The 23,077-nt window shown below is 46.4% G+C and overlaps 1 protein-coding gene across 1 annotated transcript in view; it reads right to left on the bottom strand.

Annotated features, from left to right (window-relative positions):
* NOP53 (NOP53 ribosome biogenesis factor) overlaps nt 1-23,077 on the bottom strand; it is a 118,711-nt gene that overhangs the window by 3,671 nt on the left and 91,963 nt on the right. The window contains exons 10-12 of the mRNA XM_085625272.1: nt 21,661-21,727; nt 16,207-16,283; nt 11,378-11,434 (exon numbers count right to left, since the gene is read on the bottom strand). Of these exons, the coding sequence (XP_085481398.1) occupies nt 11,378-11,434; nt 16,207-16,283; nt 21,661-21,727 (201 nt within the window). The remainder of the gene's footprint in view (nt 1-11,377; nt 11,435-16,206; nt 16,284-21,660; nt 21,728-23,077) is intronic.

Below are 23,077 nucleotides of genomic sequence, written 5' to 3'. Positions count from 1 at the left end.
TGTAAATAAAAAAAGAATTCTCTCAACCATTTCAAATGGAATTTTGCGCCGCACGTCTGGATTACCTCTTCAGCTGGGGCATGGGTAGGTGTTACTTTTTGCAGGTCGTTTCCCTGCAAGAACTGTTTGTTTCCCAGCTGCTGTGAGTATGCAGATCGGCTGCTTTCCCTCAAGTAGGGAGAGTGAAAAAAGCTGCTTTTCTTCTCCGAGCCAGGCCGGGCAATGTCAGTGAGAGCCGTTGAGCATGAGATGGCATGACCCAGCCCACCCGTTCACTCTCTCAACTTTTCTGCTCCAGAGACTTAAGCAGGGCAGGCTGGGTAGGAGCTGGACAGGACGGGTCCCAGAGGCATCACAGCGATGCTGCTCCTTTGTCTTTAGTCGGGTCTGTTCTGGGGAGCAGAAAGGGGGGCCATGCCAGTGGCAAGGGTTGGAATGCAGGGAGCTGATCACGTGTGACGGAAGCAGTTCAGTCCCACGTAAGACAAGCGCAGGCACGATGATTAACAAGTAAAGTTGTAAAGAAAGAGAGAACGGAGTCAAGGTGAGAAAGACGGCAAGAGTAGGAGATGAATTAGGTCAGCTATTGGAAAGAAGAAAATAATGAAGAGGGGAGTTTGAGAGAAATTCGTTTAAGAGAGTGAGGGCGAGAAAGAAACAACCGGACGTGGGTAGATACCGAAGAAACGAAGAGGGGAGAGACAGAGTCCTGCGCACTCCTCCCCTGCCGCTAGGAGGGAGGGAGGAAGGAACACCCACAGCCCGTTGCCAGCAGCCGCACGGCTAAACCGGGAGAGCCCGGGGCGAAATAGGGAGGACTATTCAATGCTGCACCTTGTACGAGATGCATGCAGTGGGGAGGGGGTCTTTGGTGCCCAAAAGAAACTACACTCACCGCAAACAAAAGGCACGGCGTGAAAACCCGGTGTGCAGGGCAGCGAGGAGGACGCAGCGCTGGGGCGACACACGAGTAGTAGATGGAAATGTGAAACGTGGTTACTAATTAAGATACAAGGCCTAACTAGGCGGGCAGCGCGAGAGAGCAACAGCAAGAAGATCCTCACGGCCAGACGATCCGTGAAAAAATGGCGGATGGGAGCGTCCAAACTTTTTCGGATTTGGGGGCGTGTTCCTGCTGTTCGAAAAAGGGCGTGGCTAAAAAGTGGAAAGAACAGCAAGGAACACGCCCCCGAATCTGAAAAAGACGGAGCCTATTTGGAGGGACGGCTCTCTCCTCCAATGGCGGGCCTCCGTTTAGGAAGCCAGCCAATGGAGGAGAAGCAAAAAGAGAGGCGGGCTAAATAGCCACTCTAGAAAACATAAAATCTCCGACTTCCGGTTCTGCCTTTGGCAGACCGGTAGTCCTCGACCTAAAAAGGAGTAAAGATTGAATCGGGTGCATCGAACTGAGATAGACAACAAAGACATACAATTAAAAGCAAGGCCTAAGCCAAAGCCTATTGCATACAGTAGACAGCAGATCTTTGACAACAGACAGCTAAAGGCATCTGTAGACCAGCCCTAATACATAAAAAAACATATGGGACAGCAAAAATAGTGCGTCTCCTGGTGCTATTGGCAGAGTTGTGTGCTTAAACAGATTATCACATTCTACATTAAAGCAAAAGTGTCATGAGTTAAGTCGACACTAATGAAAAGTCTTGAGATACAGCACACAGAAGTCCTAAATATACGTAAGCACTGTAAAAAACAAAAATATGCACCTATGTTTTTACCGAGAAATGGCGAATAATATCTACATGTGAAAATTGTTGTCAGGAGTGAATGTATCATTTTCTCATTAATCGTTTGATAAATAAAAAAGGAGCAATTATGTTTTTTTTAAGGGAAAGTCAAGATAGAAGTTAGTTGTAGATAGGCAGATGAACAATTGCAACAAGTTCAGTTTGATAAGATTAGGCTACCAAGCAATCCGGGGGAAATACAGAGGGAAATTTGAGACGATCACTGATCTGAAAAGGCTTCTATGACACTGAAGCAACAACACTTTCCGGAGAAATAGACAACTGGTTGCTCAACAGATATTGGTTAAAAATAAATGTCAGTAAATGTTACATTCTTCTAGAGACACTCGTACTGGTAAGTACGGTGGGTTCATTTTTTACCATCAATCAAGTTCTAGGTGTCTAAAAAACATTCCACAAAAGGTGACAATAAGTCTGCTGGAGGACCAACTAGGTTTGGACATGCAACTCCCCAAGCCAGTGTGAGGATGCAATCACACAAGGCACATCAACCTCCATGTCACTCACGGCTAAGGGTATAAACAGCTTGTGAGCCACAACAACATCATGTTTCCTTCCCTAGCGTCTGCAGCTTCCAAACTGGTGGTACAATATTCCCGACCCTGAAAAGCAAGATTTACAACTGCATTCCCAGGAAAAACATTCCAATTGCGAGTCCTGCTCTGCTCCAATCTGATAGTTTTACCTTGCAGGACTAAATCTGAATGGCAGACCTAGCAAAGTGGGAGACTGTATTGGATAATGGTGCATTTCCGAGCAGCAGTCCAATCACCCAGACTCTGGTGACTAGAGGCAAGGCATGGAAGGCAAATGGTCCCTGGCTGATCCAGAACAGAGGATTCTAACTAACAGAGGTTGTGGACCTTGAAGCAGGCTGTGAGAAGTTGGCCTGGTATATGATGTTCACTAATTAAAGTGACCATCTTGTACCATGCCAAGCAACCTGTTCGGACCAGCTGCCCTAGTGGTAGCGTAGGCTAAGCAGTCTGAGGCTAAACTCCTTTAGGCATGTTAAGCAAGCTGTTTTAACATATGCAACCCCCCTTTATACCAATGAAAGGACACCACACAGATATATATTCAAAATATATATGTATTTATTACTCAAAGTATCCCCTAGACTCTTTATGAGCACAGGAGCACAAATCGTTGAACAAGAAAGTATTACAATATACGAAAGTTGCACTTTATATGGATAGGCCCTGGTGGCCGCTCAAACCATATACTAAAATAGTGGTACAAGTACCACGAACAGGAAAGGGAGAGGGCCTAGGGCCTCTAGAATTGCTGGGCCTACAAGGAGCTAACTTTAGTTAGTGACCAGGAGGTCCACGGATCGCGTGTGCAGTGAGGAGAGTTACACGCGGGCGCCCATAGGTTTTCAATGGATGCGTAATTGTTCAAAAGTTACTGCTAGAAGGGTCTTCTGGTTGGACTACGAATTCAAGACTTCAAACTTAGACATTAGAGGTGTTACTCTACACTTGTGCACCGAAGTGCCAGCTTTACCTCACCCACAGGAAGCGGGTGCATAGGGCTCGAAGTGCGTCGGGTTTCGTCTATCTGTTCAATGGAGCCTGACGACAAAGATGCTGCAGGCGGTCGGTCCAGAAGAGATGCGGTGGAACCAAGGGTGGATCGGAAGTGTAGAAGACCTGTAAGCAGAGGGGACAGTGTTCACAGTCACTAGCCAGTGACCGGCGTGGCACCAGGTAGGTACCAGGCGATGTCGGGTGCAAACAGGTGGAGAGACGTAGCTCGTCTCTGCAGCCACGTGGTCCCTGAAGGTCGATGACGTCCAGGAGTCGGTTCACGAGCTGTCCCACGCAGGCTCTCGCTGTTGGCGACTCAGAAGAAGCAAACAAGCCTTGGCAAAAGCAGGAGTCGCAGGAAGTGAAGAAAGCTTTTAGCTCTGACCAGCAAGGTCAGAGGGGCTGCTCCTTTGGAAGGAAGCAGGGGCCAGTCTGGAGCAACCAGACCAGCATCGTAGTTTTTCAAGATGGTCGCCAAGATGGCCACTAGTCAACGGACCAGTAACCGGTTAGGCGCGTCGAGTCGCGAAGTGCAGAGGGGCCCCACCCAGACCGTGGAGATGCTGGAGGGCTCACCTTTGATGCAGATGCTGCTCGCATGTTGGGATTCTCAGGACCCAAAGCACAACTCGGAGGGAGCCTCGGTTGTCGCGCTTTCAGCTAGTCGAGTGTCTTCCAAGGTGGCTGGCTCCACGGGTCTCGGTGCCTCCACGGGCTCCTTCTTTGCAGGAACTGTGGATCAGGAGGTGAGAGGTCTGGAGGTCCAGTCCTTGTCGGTCTCTGGGCTCGGGGTCCGGCGGCGGCAAAGCAGACGTCGATTCGCTGGGTGGTGCTTGCGTTAGCAAGATGGTCACTCACTGACCATAGCGGAGATTTTCTTCAGTCTTCTGTGCAGCAGAACGTCGAAGTTCCCGTCTTCTTCTTAGTTGCAAGTTGATTCCAGGATGTCTAAAGTCTTTGGACACAGCTCCTACCTTTAAGCGGATTCTAGGAGCCGGACTACCTGCTAGGTCCCTCCCTAAGGGTGGGACCAGGAAGGGGGGTGGTTACACCCCCAATCCTTTGTCCAGCTCGCCCCAGGTCTGGGGCTGGTGTGCCCCAGGACCGGATTGAACTGGCATATGCACCGAGGCTCCTTGTGAGCCTCAGGCATGTCTGTTTCCTTTCAAGCGCTACCTGACCAATACACAAAATCCTGTCTGGGGTGGTGCTTGCACCTCCCCTGGCAGGAAACCCTTTGTCCACGTCTCCAAAGCTGGAAGGACTCCCAGCAGCAGGAGGGCAGACTTGCGTCTGTGGTGGCAGCGTCCATTTTGTGGAGCGGAGGCTGTCTGATTTTACCCGGGTTTCAGGTTCTGTACATGTCGTGTCCCTCTAGGAGGGTGGAATGCTAACCCCGTCGCCAGAATTGGCGAGGGGTTAGTATTCCAATTCGTATGACACCTTACTCGACATGTTTAGATAAAGCCAAACCAAAGATAGCATTTAACCGCGAGGTTCATAATGCACTTAGGAGTATATGGTATGGCGATATCTGGAAACGGTAGAAGGAAGTTGTTCCGACTACTGCAGACAGGCTCAGCTCATGCCAGAGCACCATCTCACATGAAACCAAGCACTCTGCCTTCAGGATTGTTAAGGCCTGCCATAGGAGTGACTTATAGGTTAACATGTGTCCCATTTAAGGTTAGGTATAGGCATACTACACCTAAGTAAGAGGTGGATACACCAACTTATCCCAGCTGAGTGATCAGCCAGTTGTGTCAAATTGCTAGGCCAGGCCAGGGGTAGCACAATACATGCTTCAGCCCCTGGTAGGCCTCAGATACACCAATGCCCTGGGTACCTAGAGTACACTAGTACAGGGGCTCACAGGGTGATCCAGTTCCAATGGGTCATGCACATAAAGTGCATAGCGTCAATTTAGCAGAGAGAACAGCAGGCTGGGGGTCTGATTAGCAGGCCCACAGCCTCAATACGTCGAAAACCAGTGAAGCAAAAAGCTAAAATTTGGGGTGACCATAGGATAGCGGACCCTACTCTCCTACACAGGCCAACATCGTTCTTAAGTTATGACCCAAGTAATCTGAATCTGTTGCTTTTGGGGGCAGGTGAAAGGGGTGCAATCAGTACTTCAGAGGTCAACAGCTAGAGTTCCCACTGGTATCGTAAAGCAATGGTGGATCCACTACTGTGAGCCTGGGCTCAGGCCTTATGAAGGGCCAACACCACCCATCAGGTGAGCCAACGGCCATCACTAGCTTGAAGTGGCAAGACTGAGTGTCTCCTTACATTCACTAGCAAACTAAAATAAAAGGGTTTTGGTAGACTTCTTGACTAAAGTTCGGTGCACGTCTCAAAATAAGGTAATATGAAACGATCTGGTAGCTCCTGTTTGATAAGAAAGCTTGGGTACATAATAGAACAAACCATGGTTCACTGTGGCATAAATTGTATGTGTTCTTAAACTAAACACAAGTGTACTCATAGGAATAACGAACAAGCATTGGCATAGCCAATAGGTCTCGCCTTTGGGACATTACAAGTATTTAGTTAAGCAGCACAATATCCTTGGTGCAACAACATCAACTGTTGCATGGGTAAACACTTATAATGTCACAAAGGAGAGACCTATTGGCTATGCCAATGCTGGTTTGTTCGGTATCTAATAAAATCGTTTGGTTAAATTTCAGTTGACTTCGCTGAATCTTGGAATTTGGTTATTGATTTCTAATGGTGTATTTTTGTTAATACAACATTTTTGTTTCACTCAATTTATAATGGTAGCAGTTGTCATTGCAAGAATGAACTAGTTTAAAAAGCAAACTTTTTGTAACAATTGAAAGGTAGTTCAATACTGGCTTGAGTCGATGTTTAAATGTTGAATTAAAAGTTCCACATGGTGGCAGCATTGTGTAAAGGGCGAACACTGCTTATACCTCCCTACTGTGAAATATCAGGAAAAACGTTTTGAGGGACTTCAACGATAAGTTAAAACACATCAACAATTTTGCTAGTTCGGAAACACTAAAACATAGACACAAACCTCCCACCATTACAGAATTAAGTGTTGAAATAAAAAGCATGGCCATGTCGAAGTAGTAAGCGGACAAATAAGAAAATACCGGGTTCTTCCTATGCCAGGCTCTGGTGTTTTTATTACTATTTGCACTATTGTCACTTCAATGGTCCAAGTACTGCTTAGTAAGAGCGCCCCTCACACTTGCCGATTTAATCTCCAATGTACTCGTTACATGACAAGTCGTCTTGAAATACATTTTATGCTGCTAAAACATATCGTGCATTTTTTTGTGATTAAATGCAAAAGAGCAGCAACGTTTTGATTTGTAGGTGTAGGCACAAAAGAGGGCCGGGGTTGTAGGAGTGGCCATGCAAAACACCTGACATATTTAAGTCATTTACAAACCCCATTTATCCGTAAAGCGGTTTCCCTTTCTCTTGTCCAACATAGGAGACCGGTTTTATTTGATGGTTTCCCATATACATATGCAAACAAGCGCGCGCTCGCGCTGCAAGTTAAAACAAGCACGAAAGTGAAAGCTCATTGAGGCACGCAAGGCTTAATGAGCCTGGACAGAAACCCACATGGAGGCTGCTCGCGTGAACACAAGCGCTAGGCCATCAACAGCCTGTGGCAGCACTTTAAAAACCCACAGACTAAATTTCTCGCAGAGCAACGCATGCGCTGGCTCAGCGACCTAAAAAGGAACCAAAACCAGGTGCACTATAGACAATCATCATTTGTGGATGGTTTAGAATTATTTTCAATCATTGGTTACAAGATAGAAAATGTCTCTTCGTGATCTTATACTGACAGAAAAAAAACAGTATGCTGAACACGCGACTATAAAAAAAAATATATACAAAAAAGGTGAAAGGCCACACTAAATGACGAATGGCACAAATTAATCAATCAGGTGTTTGTTTAGCACGACTACTTACCCGTAAGGGTCTCAAGGCGCCGGGGAGGGGGTGCAGGTTCCAGTCCATCAAAGAGGGGGTCTGTCGAAGAGCCAGGTTGAGGTTTCTTGCGAAGATGGGGAGCGATCTAGTCGGTCTGAGGTGGAGCGGAAGGTCGCTCCAGGCTCTGGCCGCGAGGAAGAAGGAGCGGCCTCCAATCTGGTCTTTCTGGTGCGGGGGACCACAGTGTAGGAGAGCTGGGCTGATCGTAGGGTCCTTTGGGGTGCGTGGAGTTTGAGTCAGCTCTTCAGGTATGCAGGTCCGGTGTCGTGGAGGGCCTTGTGAGCGTAGGCTAGCATCTTCAAGGTGACTCTAGCTTCAATTGGGAGCCAGTGGAGTGTGCGCAGGTGCTGGGAGATGTAGCAGTGTCTTGGCAGGTTGATGACCAGTCTTGCGGCGGCATTTGGATGTTGTGTAGCTTGCGGTTGAGGTTTTTGTTCATTCCGGCATAGAGTGCGTTGCCGTAGTCGAGTCTGCTGGTGACCAGGGCGTGGGTGACGGTCTTTCTGTGTTGGAGGATCCATTTAAAGGTCTTATGTAGGAGGCGGAGGGTGTGGAAGCAGGAAGACTAGACGGAATTGATCTGGCGGTCCATTTTGAGCTCTGAGTCCAGGATGATTCCCAGGTTGCCTGTGAGGTCTGTCGGGGTGGGGCCACCAGGTCTCGTTCCAGGCGTCAGGGTTTGGGCCGATGAGTACTTCTGTTTTGTTGGTGTTTAGTTGTAGACAGCTGTTTTTCATCCATTTGGCAACGGCTTCCATGCGTAGGGCTGAGGGAGGACCCGTGGGGGACTCTGCAGGTGGTAGGTGTAGGGTCCAAGGGTGGGGGTGGGGGGGGGGGAGGCGGACCCGCTGCATTCTGCGTTGTGGAGTCTGCGTATTAGGGTGCGGTAAGAGACTGTGTCCAACGCCGCTGAGAGGTCGAGGACAATGAGGGCTGCCATTTCTCCTTTGTCCAGTAGGGTGCAGATGTCGTCTGTTGCCGCGAGGAGGTCGGTTTCCGTACTGTGGCTTTTTCTGAAGCCGGATTGGGAGGAGTCGAGGATGCGGTTTTCTTCAATAAATGTGGCGAGTTGGCTGTTGATGGCTTTCTCGATGACTTTAGCTGGGAACGGGAGCAGGGAGATGGGTCTGCAGTTTTTGAGGTCGGTGGGGTCCGCCGAGGGTTTCTTCAGGAGGGGGTTGATCTTGGCGTGTTTCCAGTGGTCGGGGATTGAGGCGGTTGCTAGGGAGCGGTTGATGGTGTGGCAGAGCATGGGTGCGATGGTGTCAGCGGCTCTGTTGAAAATGTGGTGGGGGCAGGGGTCCGTGGGGGCCCCGGAGTGAATTGTCTTCAGTGGTAAGGCTGTCCAGTTGTCGATTGCTGGCTTCAGGGTGTCGGGTGTGGTTGGGGAGGATTCAGTGTGCTAATTGTCTTCGTCGTCGTAGATGCTCTTGATTTTGTGGTGGAAAAAGGTTCTGAGTTTGTCGCAGAGGTCTTGTGAGGGAGGGATGTCGGTGCACTCGCTGGTGGGTTGGGCGAACTCCTTGATGATGTTGAAGAGTTCTTAGCTGTTGTGTGAGTGGAGATGCTCTCTCTAATCTTGGGATGCCCAACAGAACTATGCTAGACATACAATTTCTGGTTCAAGTAGAAACGGAGGTTAACGTGATTGCAAAGAATAACCTATTAAAGCCTTCTTGTATATGGGCTGGGTCATTCTCAAAAGACAGACGTGATGAAAAAGCTGTTCCCCATTCACCAATTAATTTTTTATAAAGGCATCTGGGTCAATCTTTTCCCACTTTATTCTCAGGCCCATATTCTTGACTTACTGAATCTCATCAGGTTTATCTGAATCATTTAGCTTAAAGTTCTTTCCAAACACAGATGATACTTAGAAAAAAGCAAGCTATAGAGTATGTCCCAGAAGAAGCAGTAAATCTATCCCATTGTCATGAGCAAGTGCAAGGATGGATGAATGAGTACAAGTTTTCTAAACTCAATGAAGATTACAGGTCTACAGAAACCAAATACTCAATCTCATCTATATTCTGCCCTGAAAGTCAAGGAGCACTCCCACTATTGGTGCCAATGGTTAAGAACTTGGGCCTCAAAACATACTGTAATTGAAACTTGACTATTTCAGCTGCCTCACTTAAACGACTGCCACCTCTAATCACGTCATCTCAGAAGACCACTATCCTAAATGCATTTCTCTCAACGGGTTTTGATTACTGCAATTCCATTTACCTAGGTTTATCAATGTATCTCATTAAAAAAATGACAACTGGTTCAGAACTTTGACGCAAGACAGACCACAAGGACACAGCACTGTTTTCACAGAACTCAATTGCAGGCAAAACGCCATTGGTTACCAATAAAGGAAAGTCGAGTTTAAAATTCCAGTGTTTAGTCCATAAAACAGTGCTCTAGCCAAGCCTGTCACTTCTTTAGTCTCACTTTAGGAAAGTATATCTTAAACACATCTTGAGCATCTGCAGTTACATTCAACTTGAAAATTTCAAGAGTTAAACACAAGACATTGGGAGGCACAGCATTTTCAATAATGGTATTATACACAAAGGAAGGTGCACTCAAATAACCATGTCCAAATTGATGTGTATTCCAAAGATCTTCTCTCGATCTTCGTATTTATTAAGCAAACTAGGCAGCCAACGCGTTTCGTTCCTAACACTATCTGGAACGAAATAATAATATCCGGCGGCATAATAACCGGCAGCGGAACAGCACAGCAACCGTTGCTGTGCTGTTCTGCTGCCGGTTATTATGCCGCCGGATTCCTTACGAACACTAGGATTAATTGGTCCAACAATGGATTCATAACCTACTTGACCGACTACCCTGTTCTACACGTGATGTTTTTGTAAAAGATCTTGCCTTTGTTTTTATACTTGTGGATGTGCTATTACACACCTGTGCGGTACGACTTTGTGATTTGGGTTTCCCCTGACTCTACGAATATGGAATAGGATTACTTGTGTTACCTACTCTGTGCCCTGAAGAAGTTCCTGTGTGTTAGGAACGAAACGCGTTGGCTGCCTAGTTTGCTTAATAAATACGAAGATCGAGAGAAGATCTTTGGAATACACATCAATTTGGACATGGTTATTTGAGTGCACCTTCCTTTGTGTATAAACTTTTGGTCCTGCCCTGCATCTAACAACGACGGATGCTGGAAGTTGTTGCACCACGTACACAAACAGTGTGTACCTTAGTAATAAGGAAAACAGTAGGAATATAAGTGCTTGACCTTGGTCCGTCGTTGGGTTTGCTTTGTTTATGTATGTTTTCAATAATGGTAGCCCAGGAATGAAATCTGCTCCTTGACAGTCTAAAAGGAGAGTTAGACCATCTGCAATTCAGAATAAAAACGAAAAACTTGGCTCTTTCCCCAGGCACAATAATACAATTTTTTCGGACAATAGGTGGAATTGAGTTAAGAGCGGATTTAAGTGCCACAATAACCTGTGGGGGTAATGGATGTTCTCTAAAAGAAGAAATAACATAATGGGGTCCATGACCTATACATTCAGAGCATCCGGTCTCATCTCTCATTCAGATACAACAAATGGATTAACTTCAAGTTAAAGTACAACATAGCTTCTACTTGAAATGCAGACCAACTCTAGGAGCTCCATTCTCAACACAAGTATCTGAAGCGCAATAATCCTGGGGCACAATCTGGTTGTGCCAAGTTCAGTACCATTTTTACCCATGAACCTAAATCTCCCAAGTTACTTAGAAAGGCTTCCAAAACAGTGTAAGCACTATTTGTGGGAGACACTGCCTCACGTGATGTGACAGACGACAGGCATGCCTTCCAGAATCGGGTCAGAAAGATTGCTGTCACATGTCTAGATGCTGAACAAACAAAACAGCTACAATTATAAAATCTAATCAAATTAGGAGAGTCTTTAAGAGACAATTGTTCAAAGTAGACAGGTTACAGTAAGTACACTGCTTCCATACTACTCTGTTTCTCCCTCACAGATTGTGCTAGATTACCTACTGGCTACAACACTAATGGAAATGCTAAAGCAGCCAGGTATTGCCCGCCCAGAGGGTAATTATTTGCTGAAGATTGAAAGGACTTACGTGACTTCACGGAAGGCTCGCTTCTCCACGTATTTCACCTTGTGTTTTCGCTTGAACCTGTCAGGGACAAAGAAAGATTTTAACACGTACCACTTCATATTACACGTCACATTCTCATTCTATTAATTTTTTTGATCTCCCAGACAAATTACTATGCAACAGAAATCCGACCTTGCGATGCAACACAGCTTGTACTAGGGGCTAGAATGTGCAGAAGCTCAGGGATTTGAAACATGAGCACAGTAGGGTTCTTGGATCATCGAAGAAAAGGTCCTGGGGAATGAGTTAACGAGCAAGCCGGCAGATGGGAAGCACAGAGGCATCAATCAAGAACCATAAGACAGACAGGGCTGAAGCAAGGATAGCGTGGTCAGGGAAGGTAGGCATAAACAGGCATAATCTACATTAGTTATGGTATATTGCTTTGCAATGCTCTAGATAACACAAATGGTTTCTAGGCACTAGCCTGAAAATCGAGTGGTTGATGCATATTAATTTCGGAATGGAATGTAGGGAACAACTAGTTCTGGACTGCATGAACATAAGAGGATTACTGGATGATACAGAAGGTTCTAATTTTTGCATAGATCTTCAGTGTTCTGCTGGTACCCGGTAAAATTCTGGGTCCTGGGACAATTCAAAGACTCTTGGCAGTATCAATGATAGATACACCCGTTTACGACTGGTGAGCCATGGCCACATGATTGGACAACCAGGTTTGTCTTTTGTGACACTCTTGAATGAATACTCTAGCAATGAAGCAAAGGTAAACTCTAGGAGGTGTATTGGGGTTCAATCTCTGATACTTCACAACACAGTAAATTAAAACAAACTCAATGTCCAGTCGGTGCTAGCTATGATGGAGAATTAAGGCCAGTTAAAATAAAAATATGCACAAAACCTAGACAGAGCGGAGACCTATTGAGGCTATGAAACACCACCATCGGTTTTACGCCATTTATGTGACGTGAAAGGTGCTAGATTTTCATAAAGTGGTATTTGTGACTAATGTCATCTTATGGGGAATCTTCGGGTGATCTTGTAATTCCTACGGTAAACTACTGGGGGATTTCGTCCCAATCAGTCAAAGGGAAACAGATACCAGAAGAAGAAAGAAAATAGCAGATTTGCTGTGAAATGTCTGCCCTTGTAATACCAGTTCATGCAAAGTCCGGGTGTCCACGTAAAAGGGCTACCAGTTGTTTGATAACAGAGTTTCTGCATACTACCACAGAAATCAATTGGGGCCTCAGGTCCAAGAAAATGGTGCCCTTGGGGTATCAAACGTCTACGGCAATATATCAGAACAGGCAGTATTTGGTCAGTTGAGTGTAGCATCTGTGGGTCAGAAGTCTCCAACTAAACGGACAGCTTTCACTAGCCAAAGATGGAAACATGCTCTGGGATTTAGAGACTCAACAATGGGCAAACATTAAATATGAGTAACTCCGAAACGGTAAATGCTTGAGAGACCATTAAAACCGTTATCAGAGCTATCTGCTTTAGCCAGCTTTACTTAATCCGCAAGACATGGAGGAAAAACAAGTGTCACGTTCTGGAGGTGGATCTGGGCAGGTAAGGGCTCTCTTTACCAAGCAGGTCAGGGTGGAGTCATTTCACTACACATACAGTCTTGAGATGAATCTCTTAAGCCACACTTAGGCCTGGTAATGTTTCTTCTTGGGGGCAAGATGGCTGGCTCAGCTGCGTTGCCTTTGCAGCACCTAGGCGAGACTGCTACTCTAATCGTTCACTATGCAGGAGTCAGTCCAAATCTGTGTTACTTTGGTCATGACCTGCTTTTCTCTGAGCAATTCAGATGCCTCTACATTCAAGTCAAGGTGCAGCAGCAGGTTTTTATCACAGTTTTATGCCCATTCCCAACCTTTACGGAGGGCAGAAGGAAACTAGGTCTGTCAATCCTCTAGTCTCACTGGCGGGACAGGGGGTGTCCGATAAATTCAAAATACTGCCCCAAAGAGGCCAGTATTCATTCAATTATACAAAGCAATGGCCACTGATGAGAAGCCGGGGCCAATCAAACATCAGCTTTATTACAAAAAAACCCCAATAATAATTAAAACCGGCTTCCAGTTACTTAGGAGTGTTTCTCAACAGGCAAATGCGTCTTTGCTGGGCGATGGCAGAGGTACAACTGATTCCAACCAAGGTAGGTATTTTGTAGGTTCGCAGCACTGCACACGCGAAGGGTGCACCATAGGCTTCAGCAATGAATCTTCAGTTGCCAAAAAATGATGCATATTACACACGTGTACAAACACGAAAGAACATCTGTTGCACCGGTGCACAAATATAAAGCTTCCTTCAAAACGAGCACTGGCGAGGACAATAAGTTTGGCTTTAATGTGCTAATGGACGTAAAGACAGGCATTCACAAATGCAATTTACATACATTAGCATGCACAAATGCTCTTAATCACGTTAAGGCCAAAATTGTTGGCTTTGTCACAGCTGGAAAAAAGCAGCAAAAATGATACAGAATTGAATATGACAAACAGCAGGAGGGCTCATTTCAGACAAGCCAAGTAGTCCCTCGTGCATTCCAGTGGAAGCACTTTCCGGAATTATGTAGCACAACCAACACTACGAGGTTAGAGACTTGGACTCCTCTAGGTGGAGCCACAGCCCACTTTAAAATCTGCATAAAGAATTTGTAACCCTAGCTCTGCAGACAGCTGCGCTGTCACGCTACGCCTAAAGAGTGGATTAAGCAGAGCCAACAGCAACTTCCAGCACATATAATATGTAGTGAAAGAAAAGAAAAAGACACATTGGCGACTAAAGTTTAGGACACAGATTTATTAATTTAAACACGTAAATGACAGGGTAAAGTGCCACAAAGGTGATTTTCATGTACATACTCTACCACTGGGGCTCGCACCAAGAACCACTAACGTCCCGATCTATTAACGCTGGAAGGTACCAAGTTCACAGCCAGGGGGAACCTGGACGACGAGATTTAACCCAGTGACCCGATAGTGAAAGCCCGTGCCGGAGCACTCAGCCGTGCCGTGCCCACAGACCCTAGGTGGCCCGTCTCCGTGTCTGAACCTGCAGCTCTCCTCTGCAGCAGCAGTCGCTCGGGCACCTGCCACACAAGCTAAAATTAACTTGGAAAACATTCTTCAAACAGCGGACAGGAAGAGGGGGAGGAAACAACGGTGCGAGGTGTATCTGGGGAATTAACGGCCTCGCTCGCAGTTGCCATGGCTGCCAGGGATGCGCAGTTCCTCCTAGGCTAACTGATATCAACATGAAAACTCCCAGACATAACCGGCATATGTCTGACACTGGGGGGTGTGCTAATCCCTCATTTACATCGCCCACCAATCTGTGTCCCGGCTTCTTCAGCTTCAAGGGAGAGCCAAGATCCCCACAGAGCGGATGAAATCTGCTCAAGCGCTAAACCCTCCGAGGCAGGGCAGACTGCTGAGCCCGGCCGTGCAGGGGTCAGGCTTCTATCGAAGGACGAGGGCATGCCCAGGTTCCATAAGTCATGCCTGGGGGCAGGCTCATTCAGGGCAAACTGCGGTAATGCCTGCCCCGAGATACACTCGTGGGGTCATTAGCAAGCTTCCCAGGTGCATTTGCGAGACGCTCGTCGGGTACAGATTTTCACTCTGTATTCTGTAACAAGCAGTCTTAAAGTTATTTTGGGACGTACAAAGAAAAAATATTGCGAATCTGAGAAGTGCATGAACTTCTAATGCATGGGCCTCGTGCGCGTTAAAGCTTTGTGGTTCTTGAAGGACTTCTGAGTATCTGTGGAAATGTACAGTGACATTTGAACCCCTACCTACCTTGATAACTCTACAGCAAACACTATAGTTAGGAGTCTGGAGAGAATGTACATTTCTACGACAGCATCCACACTTGAAGATACACTGGCAAAAAAGAGTGGAGTTCCCTGTGGCGAGTGATAGGTAAAATAGGGGTCCCCACGTCCACTTGACCAGGTGGTGACTCAGCTGTATGTGTTGGGTCACCGCCTTTCAGTCGAAGGTCTGCAGAAGGACAGAACTGAGGTGATATAGGACAGCTGTGTGTGGAGACACAATCCTGCCACCCTACGGCCTGTTCAAGTTGAAAGGAAGGTGTTTCTTACAAGTAAAATAAGCCTTGCTACAGATCAGGAGTGTGGGGCACTTGTGTTGTATAAGTTTGGGGAGGTCGCAGGACGTCCGTTGCAGGACTACAGAGGTAGTTGGGTGCTAAGGGGGGTATAGCGAGGTGTATGGGTTCCTGCTCCAAAAGTAATTAGCTGTATGCTTGGGCAGTGCCGTGCCTGCTGTCTCAACCAGTGGCGTAACATAGACGCTGAGCTCCAGCCCCTCCCCTCCCAGCAAAAGTGGTGGGAGGGGGGTCTCCATGTACTATGCAGGGGGGCTCCCGTTTAGCTTCCACTGGTCTCAACTGAGGCGGTGCCTCAAGCAGTCCTTGAAAATGAGGATTGAAGATTGAAGGACAACTGTGTGTGGAGATCTGCCCCAGAGCAACATTGCCTGCTGGTCTCAGGTGAGGCTGGCCAAGGTAATGATCCTCCCTCGGTGGGGGTTGGGGGGGTTCTTTCCAAACTTTTAGTTTGTGGCCTGCGTGGACTTTTAAACATTTGTCCTTGCACTATGCCGGACAAGTTAAAGGCTCCGGGGGCGCGGCTTGTGAATACGGAGCACTTTCTACAGGGAGGCTGTTTGGGGATGAGCACGTGCTTTGTGTGTTATCTCCCCGTGGTGTTCCATTGCTCTGCCGCGCGAGCCCGAGTCCATGGCTAAATGTGTAAGCGCGCGCGCGCAGCACTCGCCACTTACTTGGCGCGCTCCCTGGGTTCAATCAGGTTTCTCTTCTGCAGGCTCTTGAATCGGTCCTTCAGGATGCTGCCCTCGGGCTGGAAGAGAAAGCAGAGACAATGTGGCAAAACCAGGCCAAGCAGCGGCGGCGACCCACTTTCCCCGTACACTGGGAAGCGATACTCTCGCTCGGGCTCCCCCGAGGGCAGGATTACAGGAATGAAAACATCGGCAGGAAAAAAAATCTAAAGTTCGGCCGGCCGCCGGGCAGGCCTCATCTACACTCCCACACACACACGCACATATGCCTACGAATATGTTTTAATCTGCATCCAATGAGTGCACAGGAAGAAGCAGAATGTACCCAGCTTCGCTTAATGATCTACACAACATGGCGCCAATGCTCTAGTGAGAGCCACATCAACATCCCGCCCACCACAACGGTCACCAATGCTGTTCACAGGATCTATAAAAGACTAAATGAATCCGACACATACATACACACACACACACACACACAAACACACACACGTATACATACATAAACACACTTCAACCCCATTACCAAGAAACCATAACTACATGCATCTTTGTTTGGATCTTCCAACTAGGGCGTAAAAGGGAACTAAGGAATGCTACCACACGGCGTCTGGAGACTTATGGATAGCGTGCACTATAACGGTAAAGGGGCGGGCACGTCTGGTCCACACCCCTTAGCTCTAAAATAAGTGGCAAATTATTTTTTTTCGAGACTATATCATTCTAGTTTGCTATGATGGTCATCACTCTTCTGTGACAAAAAGCCTTTGGTTTCCAAAATTCGGGCACATTCCGCGCAATAACAGCCATGTCCCAGGTTCCCTCCCCCTTCCCCCCTGAGAACGTCATCTCCACCGGATTAATCAAGGTGAGAAAATTCATGCTGCCTACAACCGCCTTCGGGAAATCTTAATTAGCGATCAGCTGTGCTAACAAACCGCCCCGCAGACGCGAGTGTTTCCCGCCCTGCCGGCGCGATGTTCGCAGGGACGTGGGAGGGAGTGTGGCACGCGGCGAGGAGAACAAGAGTAGCGAGACTTCAGTACGTCCCTCAAACTCCTCTTAGTGCCCCATACACGACTCCCTTCACGCGGATTCACAAGCGCAGGTGGGGCATACGGATTCACAAGCGCAGGTGGGGAGACCGAGCGAGATGTGGGGTGATACAGTGTGGGGAACGAATGTCACCTTCCCCCTCACACAACGTAAGCAGAGAGCTGACAAACATTCAGAACCACAGGTTGTCACCTCCAGTTTTAGCTGCAAGGCCCATTATAGAGAAGAGGTATGCAATATAACCGAGCACTGGCAAAGCCAATAGAGCTCACCCCAACAAGACTTCCTGTGGCAAGTTTTGTTTTTCTTCTTTTAACGTGTGCAATAGGCGTTAAAAGCTTAAACAAATTAAAGGTAAAATGGCACAGACAAAACTTGGTCTGCATATATTTACAAAACAAGAGAATATAAGACATTGCCACCCCAAACATGTTAGAAAAAAAAATGAAACGAAAGCATGGGCAAAAACAAAATGTTGTCACTCTCAGTAAAATGGGGGCCAATTGCTTATGGGGGATGACCCACTGAACCGTGCTGCAGGCTTAGGAGGGGCGGTGGGAGACTTGTAAGCAAAGTGTAAATAATACGAATGGATGAGCCAGGCTGCCCAAAAGCCCATTCTGTATGTGGGATATTGGCACGCTACTTGGCCGGTCTAAACACCAACTCTGATAATAAAAAAAAAATATCCGGCAGCCGAGGATAAGGTAGGCACACTGGCACCATCAGGCCGAGTCTGGCAAAATGAGAATGTGAACCTGTGCCATACAGCCTAATTGTCAAGGCTCTAAAAACAAACAATCTACCTAAGATGGGGCCAACGCGGATTCACATTTGTAGTGGGTAACTTTCTATCAAGGTGCAGCCACAATAAACCGGTCAGACGGAGGCCCATAGCAATTATCAGGGAGTGAGATTTAAAGTATTCCATATTCCATAGATTACCTTTGGTACTGTCCAGGCGAGTCCTCGTATGTAAGAGGGGCGTGCCAAGACATGGGTCCCAACCTCGCTGTGACTTAGGACTCAAACTGCACCTCACTCAGAAGGTCCAACAGGGCTGAAACTGGTCTGAAGATGCATTTGTTCCATGTCAGAAAGGGTATGGCCAATCATTTTAAGGTGAACTTTCCTTTAATGGTGGGGTCGAGGCAGATTTGCCTACGGTGATGTCCCGGTCTGTAACAGCGAAATATAGCACATTAACTATTGGATAAATTCAGAGTAATTTCCAGTGGCGGAGATTAATTCGAGCACTCAAGCCACCACTTGTATCCGTCTAACTGAAGGGCCAGTCAGTCACAGCTAATTATCAATCAGCAGTTAGAGTTAACAAAAAGACAGCCACATTAGTGGTCACCAAGAAGGATGTAAAATAAATGAAACTAGCAGAGTTCTGCCTACGAAACTCTAGATTTCCGTTGCCAGGTAGGTGAATTCAATGCCACCACATGACAAAAAAATCCACCTGTTACTATGCTCTGAAATCACATGTACAGGTAGCCAATTGAGATTTGTGCCATCAATCTTTGGACTTGCCTAATTCCAACCGACATTTCTGTCAAAACCTTTGTCCAGATTCAATGAACAGGCACTTTAAACGTGGCAGGCACCCGTTTTCCCAAAATCCAGGCCAAGCTGTGTGCGCTGCGGAGATGACAGGTTGGAAGCCAGCAGGGCTTTCTTCAGAAGAACCACACACTGCAAAGCTGTGTACGGCTACCAACCAGCCAGAACACCTCAAGGCGGCTGTGTGCAGTAAACTGGAATCAGCTCTGCATAGAAGCAGCCAGAGTGCATCACCTTTAACAAGATAAAGGGCACTGTTACCTGAAGGGGAGAAACCACCATGCGCAGACTTAAGGAACCAGAGGGTCGCACACAAACCCAGCAAGCAAGTAGTGCTGAAACACCCACTGTGACACCTTCGCAGGGATAATTAATTTTTGCCCCATCTAAATTATGCAGGTATAACCATTTGTCTGGAAAAATGATGTAGTCTGTTAAATATAGATTTGTCATAAAAAGTTACCGAAGTGTAAAATGCAGCTTTTCTACCCTGGGGTGGGGGTGGAGCAGTGGAAGCTGGGTGGGTTTTAAAAGCATAATTTGCAAAATATTTTTCATCCTAACAGGTTGTTCTATTTATTGCTACAGGAACCTGCAAGCTTTCCACACCTTCTCTTACCATTACACAAATGCGAATTGGCTAATTTACTACTCCAACTTCAGTTTTAGTTAGATGGGCGCTGCCTGAGTAACAGTGAATCTAGGTAGACAATGGCCTATGTCAAAATAATGCTAGTTAAAAGTTAGTTTGGTACAGCTTTGAGTGATCAAAACATATTCGGTTTACTGACAAAAAACGAATCTTATTTTATTTTTTTACATACGAGTAGTCTGTAGTAGGTCTTTGTTAAAAACATTTTGTAAGAAATACAATTTTTGTGAAAAAAGATACGAAGAAACGCAGAATGGGAGGGGGGAAAAATATAGAAATAATCAACACGACTGTTCCCGAATACAAGACAGATATACATGTTCTTCCCATCAAAATGTTCTAACAAAGACCTACTACAGATTACTTACTCCTATTCAGCCTCCCATGCATCCCTATACGGGCGCTCTTCAAAATGCATTCACAATAAATAGTAGCGGAGACATGAAAAGGCCTTCGGAACATCCTGTCTGATTTAGTTGGGGGGGGGAGGGGTGGGGGGGGGGGGGGGGAAGACACACTCGCTATGGATTTAATAAAAGAACTAGGAGGAGGGGGGGGGGGTCGTGATCCCACAGTGCCTTATTATGGAAGGGCAGGGCAATTAGACCATGTAAAAAAAGGCCATTAGTCTTTGCCTATGCTGAGGGATTAAAACTATGAGCGGACCACAGGACACGAGTGCAATGTGGTCCCAGTAGACTATGAACAGCTCCCGCTGTTCTAAATTCAAATATACACATTACTTACGTCGCAACCAAGAGGAGGCAGTCGAGCTGACTGTCCAAAAATTGAGGGGAAAAAATAAAAACATACACAAAGGAGGAAGAGGCATATCCATCAAGCAGCCACACCGTACAACCCCATTCTTTCTTGGATTTGGGGAGCCAAGGACCACTCGAGGAATTACAATGGGCATAGAAACTTGGCTGTTCCCCCAGTAAACGCTGTAGTTACTGCTCCCACTTCAAAGGTCAATCAATTAAGAGTACTAGCAGGATGCAGATGCTGCAGTGGTGCTCTAAAAAGTGCCTTACTATAACACCGACGAAGAAACAGTCGGACAACACTCCTGAACTGTGACAGATGAAGAAGCACGTTTGTAGCCTCGCTCTTTAAATCATGGGTGTCCAACTTCAGTCCAGAAGATGCAGATCCGCGCCAAATTTTCAGAAAGAGAGTTTCATTTCCATTAACTTTAGGATTTAATATTTTATGGAATATTCTGAAAATCTGGTACAGATCCACCCCCTGCCCCCACATTGGACTCCAACCTTTAAGGTACTTTCAAACAATTCAACAACCACATTCAGTCGAGATTTGAAAATTCAATGTCTTCCGAAATGTACAAGCAGTAGAGGTGTAAATCGAGCATAACTGAATAGGTGTCATCTGCTTATTCAGAGGCTACACTGAAACCTTAAAGTAGTGCAGACTTTAAAGTTTGTTTACAGCAGTCGTCTACAAGAGCTGCCCACGCAGCAGAGTGATCAAGAAGGGCACTATCTGTCTTGTGCCGATTCTATGTACATTGGCACAAATGTCTTTGAACTATCAAAGATGCCAAACTCCGGTCCTGACATATGTTTAGTAGAAGAATGACCACCAGTTAAACTCTGGACCGGGCAGTAGGTGCGGAGAGGGATCGCCCATCATACAGTGCCCTCAGTTCCTAGGCAGACACCAACATGGCTTAGCCCAGGAAAACCAGCTTTGTCTGCACATTCCCAGCCGCCAGGGCCAGGAATGCTCGAAGCGCAAGGATGGATTTCCTCATCGGGCACTGTAAGACTGGATCACCAGTTGGGCGAGCTGGGAAGCCAGGCCTCCAACAAACTTTCCAATTGCACATTTTCTGCACATAACCCATAGGAATAGCACCTTCATAGAGCCATACATACACAGATTTAGTGGTCTGCATAAATTGCCATTTTTGCTCTGAGCAAATAAGCAAATGTTCATAAGTAAGGGCAAGAGAGAAACTGTAATAAGTACCAAGTTCAAACCCATCTTCAAATCTCACATAACGGGCTGGGAAATGCAGTAAGATGAAGACACTGTAGACCATTCCACACTACAAACATCACAGCCAAATGGTACCGAAGATAGTTGCAACACTGCTACCCAGATGTAAGAGACTATAAATGCTCATAAGTAAGTACCTTAAGCGCCCTGAGGGATCCAGCCAGTTCTTCACTCAGCTGCACGTCTGTGTCCGGGTCATCGTACCTGGAAGGAAGGGTGCATTCTGTGCCATTAAGGAGGAAGAATATGAGGCATGGTCTACAGTATGCATTTAATTTGAAATCATTTAAAAAATCCTCAACGCAATGGAATCACAGTGATCCTCAAGTGAAGAAAATTGAAGAAAGCTGGCCGAAGCAGCAACAGAAAAGGTTTCCATAAATATTTAGGAATTAAAGATCAAATTTGTAACCCTGGCTTTCCCACGCGAGCCAATTATGTGAACTGTTCAACCTCATTACTTCCAAGTATCTCCAGGCCCTTAATAAGCCAAACCGGAGGCATTCACAAACAAGCTAATGCCATGAATTAAAAATAAATTAAACAAAACATGGTCCCACTCACTAATAAGCATTTACAAATCAACCGTATTCTGTGCTTACCCTCACCTCACCCTCTACCTGCTGGATTTCCTTTCAACATTTCGCGACCAACTCCACATCAACCGGCTACTGGACACAGCATCATTTTCCCCCACAATGCTAAGCAAACGTTAACACAGGAATTTCCCATCAGAATTGCTTTTTTTTGCATCGCGGACGATAAGCGGATCATCCTTTAATATCAGCATCAACAAAAGCAATTTAGTGGAGCGACGGATAAGGTGTGCAGCTCATGACAGACGGCATACTCCAAAAGCGCCATTCACCAGAACGGCTTTAAAAAAACTGAAAAGGTCATTTTAAGGCGGATGTGGAAAAAAGGAGCACACTTGAAGAAACCGAGCTAGCAGGAGAATGTGTCACAAGCCACAAGGAAATTACTAGACAAAGTCCAAACGTCGTCCCTAGCAAACAACTGCTAGGTTCAGTGTAGTGCACCAGGAGAAACCGAAAAAGTTCCACTAAAAGAGGCACACTAGATCAGGCGTTAAGTGTTAATTTGTGCCCTCATGACATCAATCAGCTTTGCCATTCCACTTAAAAGAATTTATACAGCAGAATCTTAAGTAACTTACATTTATTTTTCGGAGTTTTATATAGCGCAAACTTGACCCGAAGGTATCGGAGCGCTTTACACAAGCATCAGTTGCGTTACACAAGGACACTATATATATATTTTTAGGCACATGGGGATTAAGTGATTTGCTCAGAATCACAGGATGTTAAGCGTCGGTGTCGAGACTCGAACCCGGTTCCCCGGGTTTGAAGTAGACAGCCCTAACCCTCGGCCACATCCTTTCTGCCCGAGTAAAACCTGAGTTCTATTTCATATAAAGCGATGCACGAAATCGGAATGATTACTCAACCTGGACACAGTCTACCTGCAGGTAGAGGACAGGTCGTAAACACCCAAGTAGCTGCATTCTTGACACAACACCACACCCCTTCCACC

Source organism: Triturus cristatus, chromosome 9, assembly GCF_964204655.1.
Source record: "Triturus cristatus chromosome 9, aTriCri1.1, whole genome shotgun sequence".
Lineage (NCBI taxonomy): Eukaryota > Metazoa > Chordata > Amphibia > Caudata > Salamandridae > Triturus > Triturus cristatus.
Note: the sequence above shows the minus strand (reverse complement) of the source record. Positions and strands in the feature narration are given on the sequence as shown.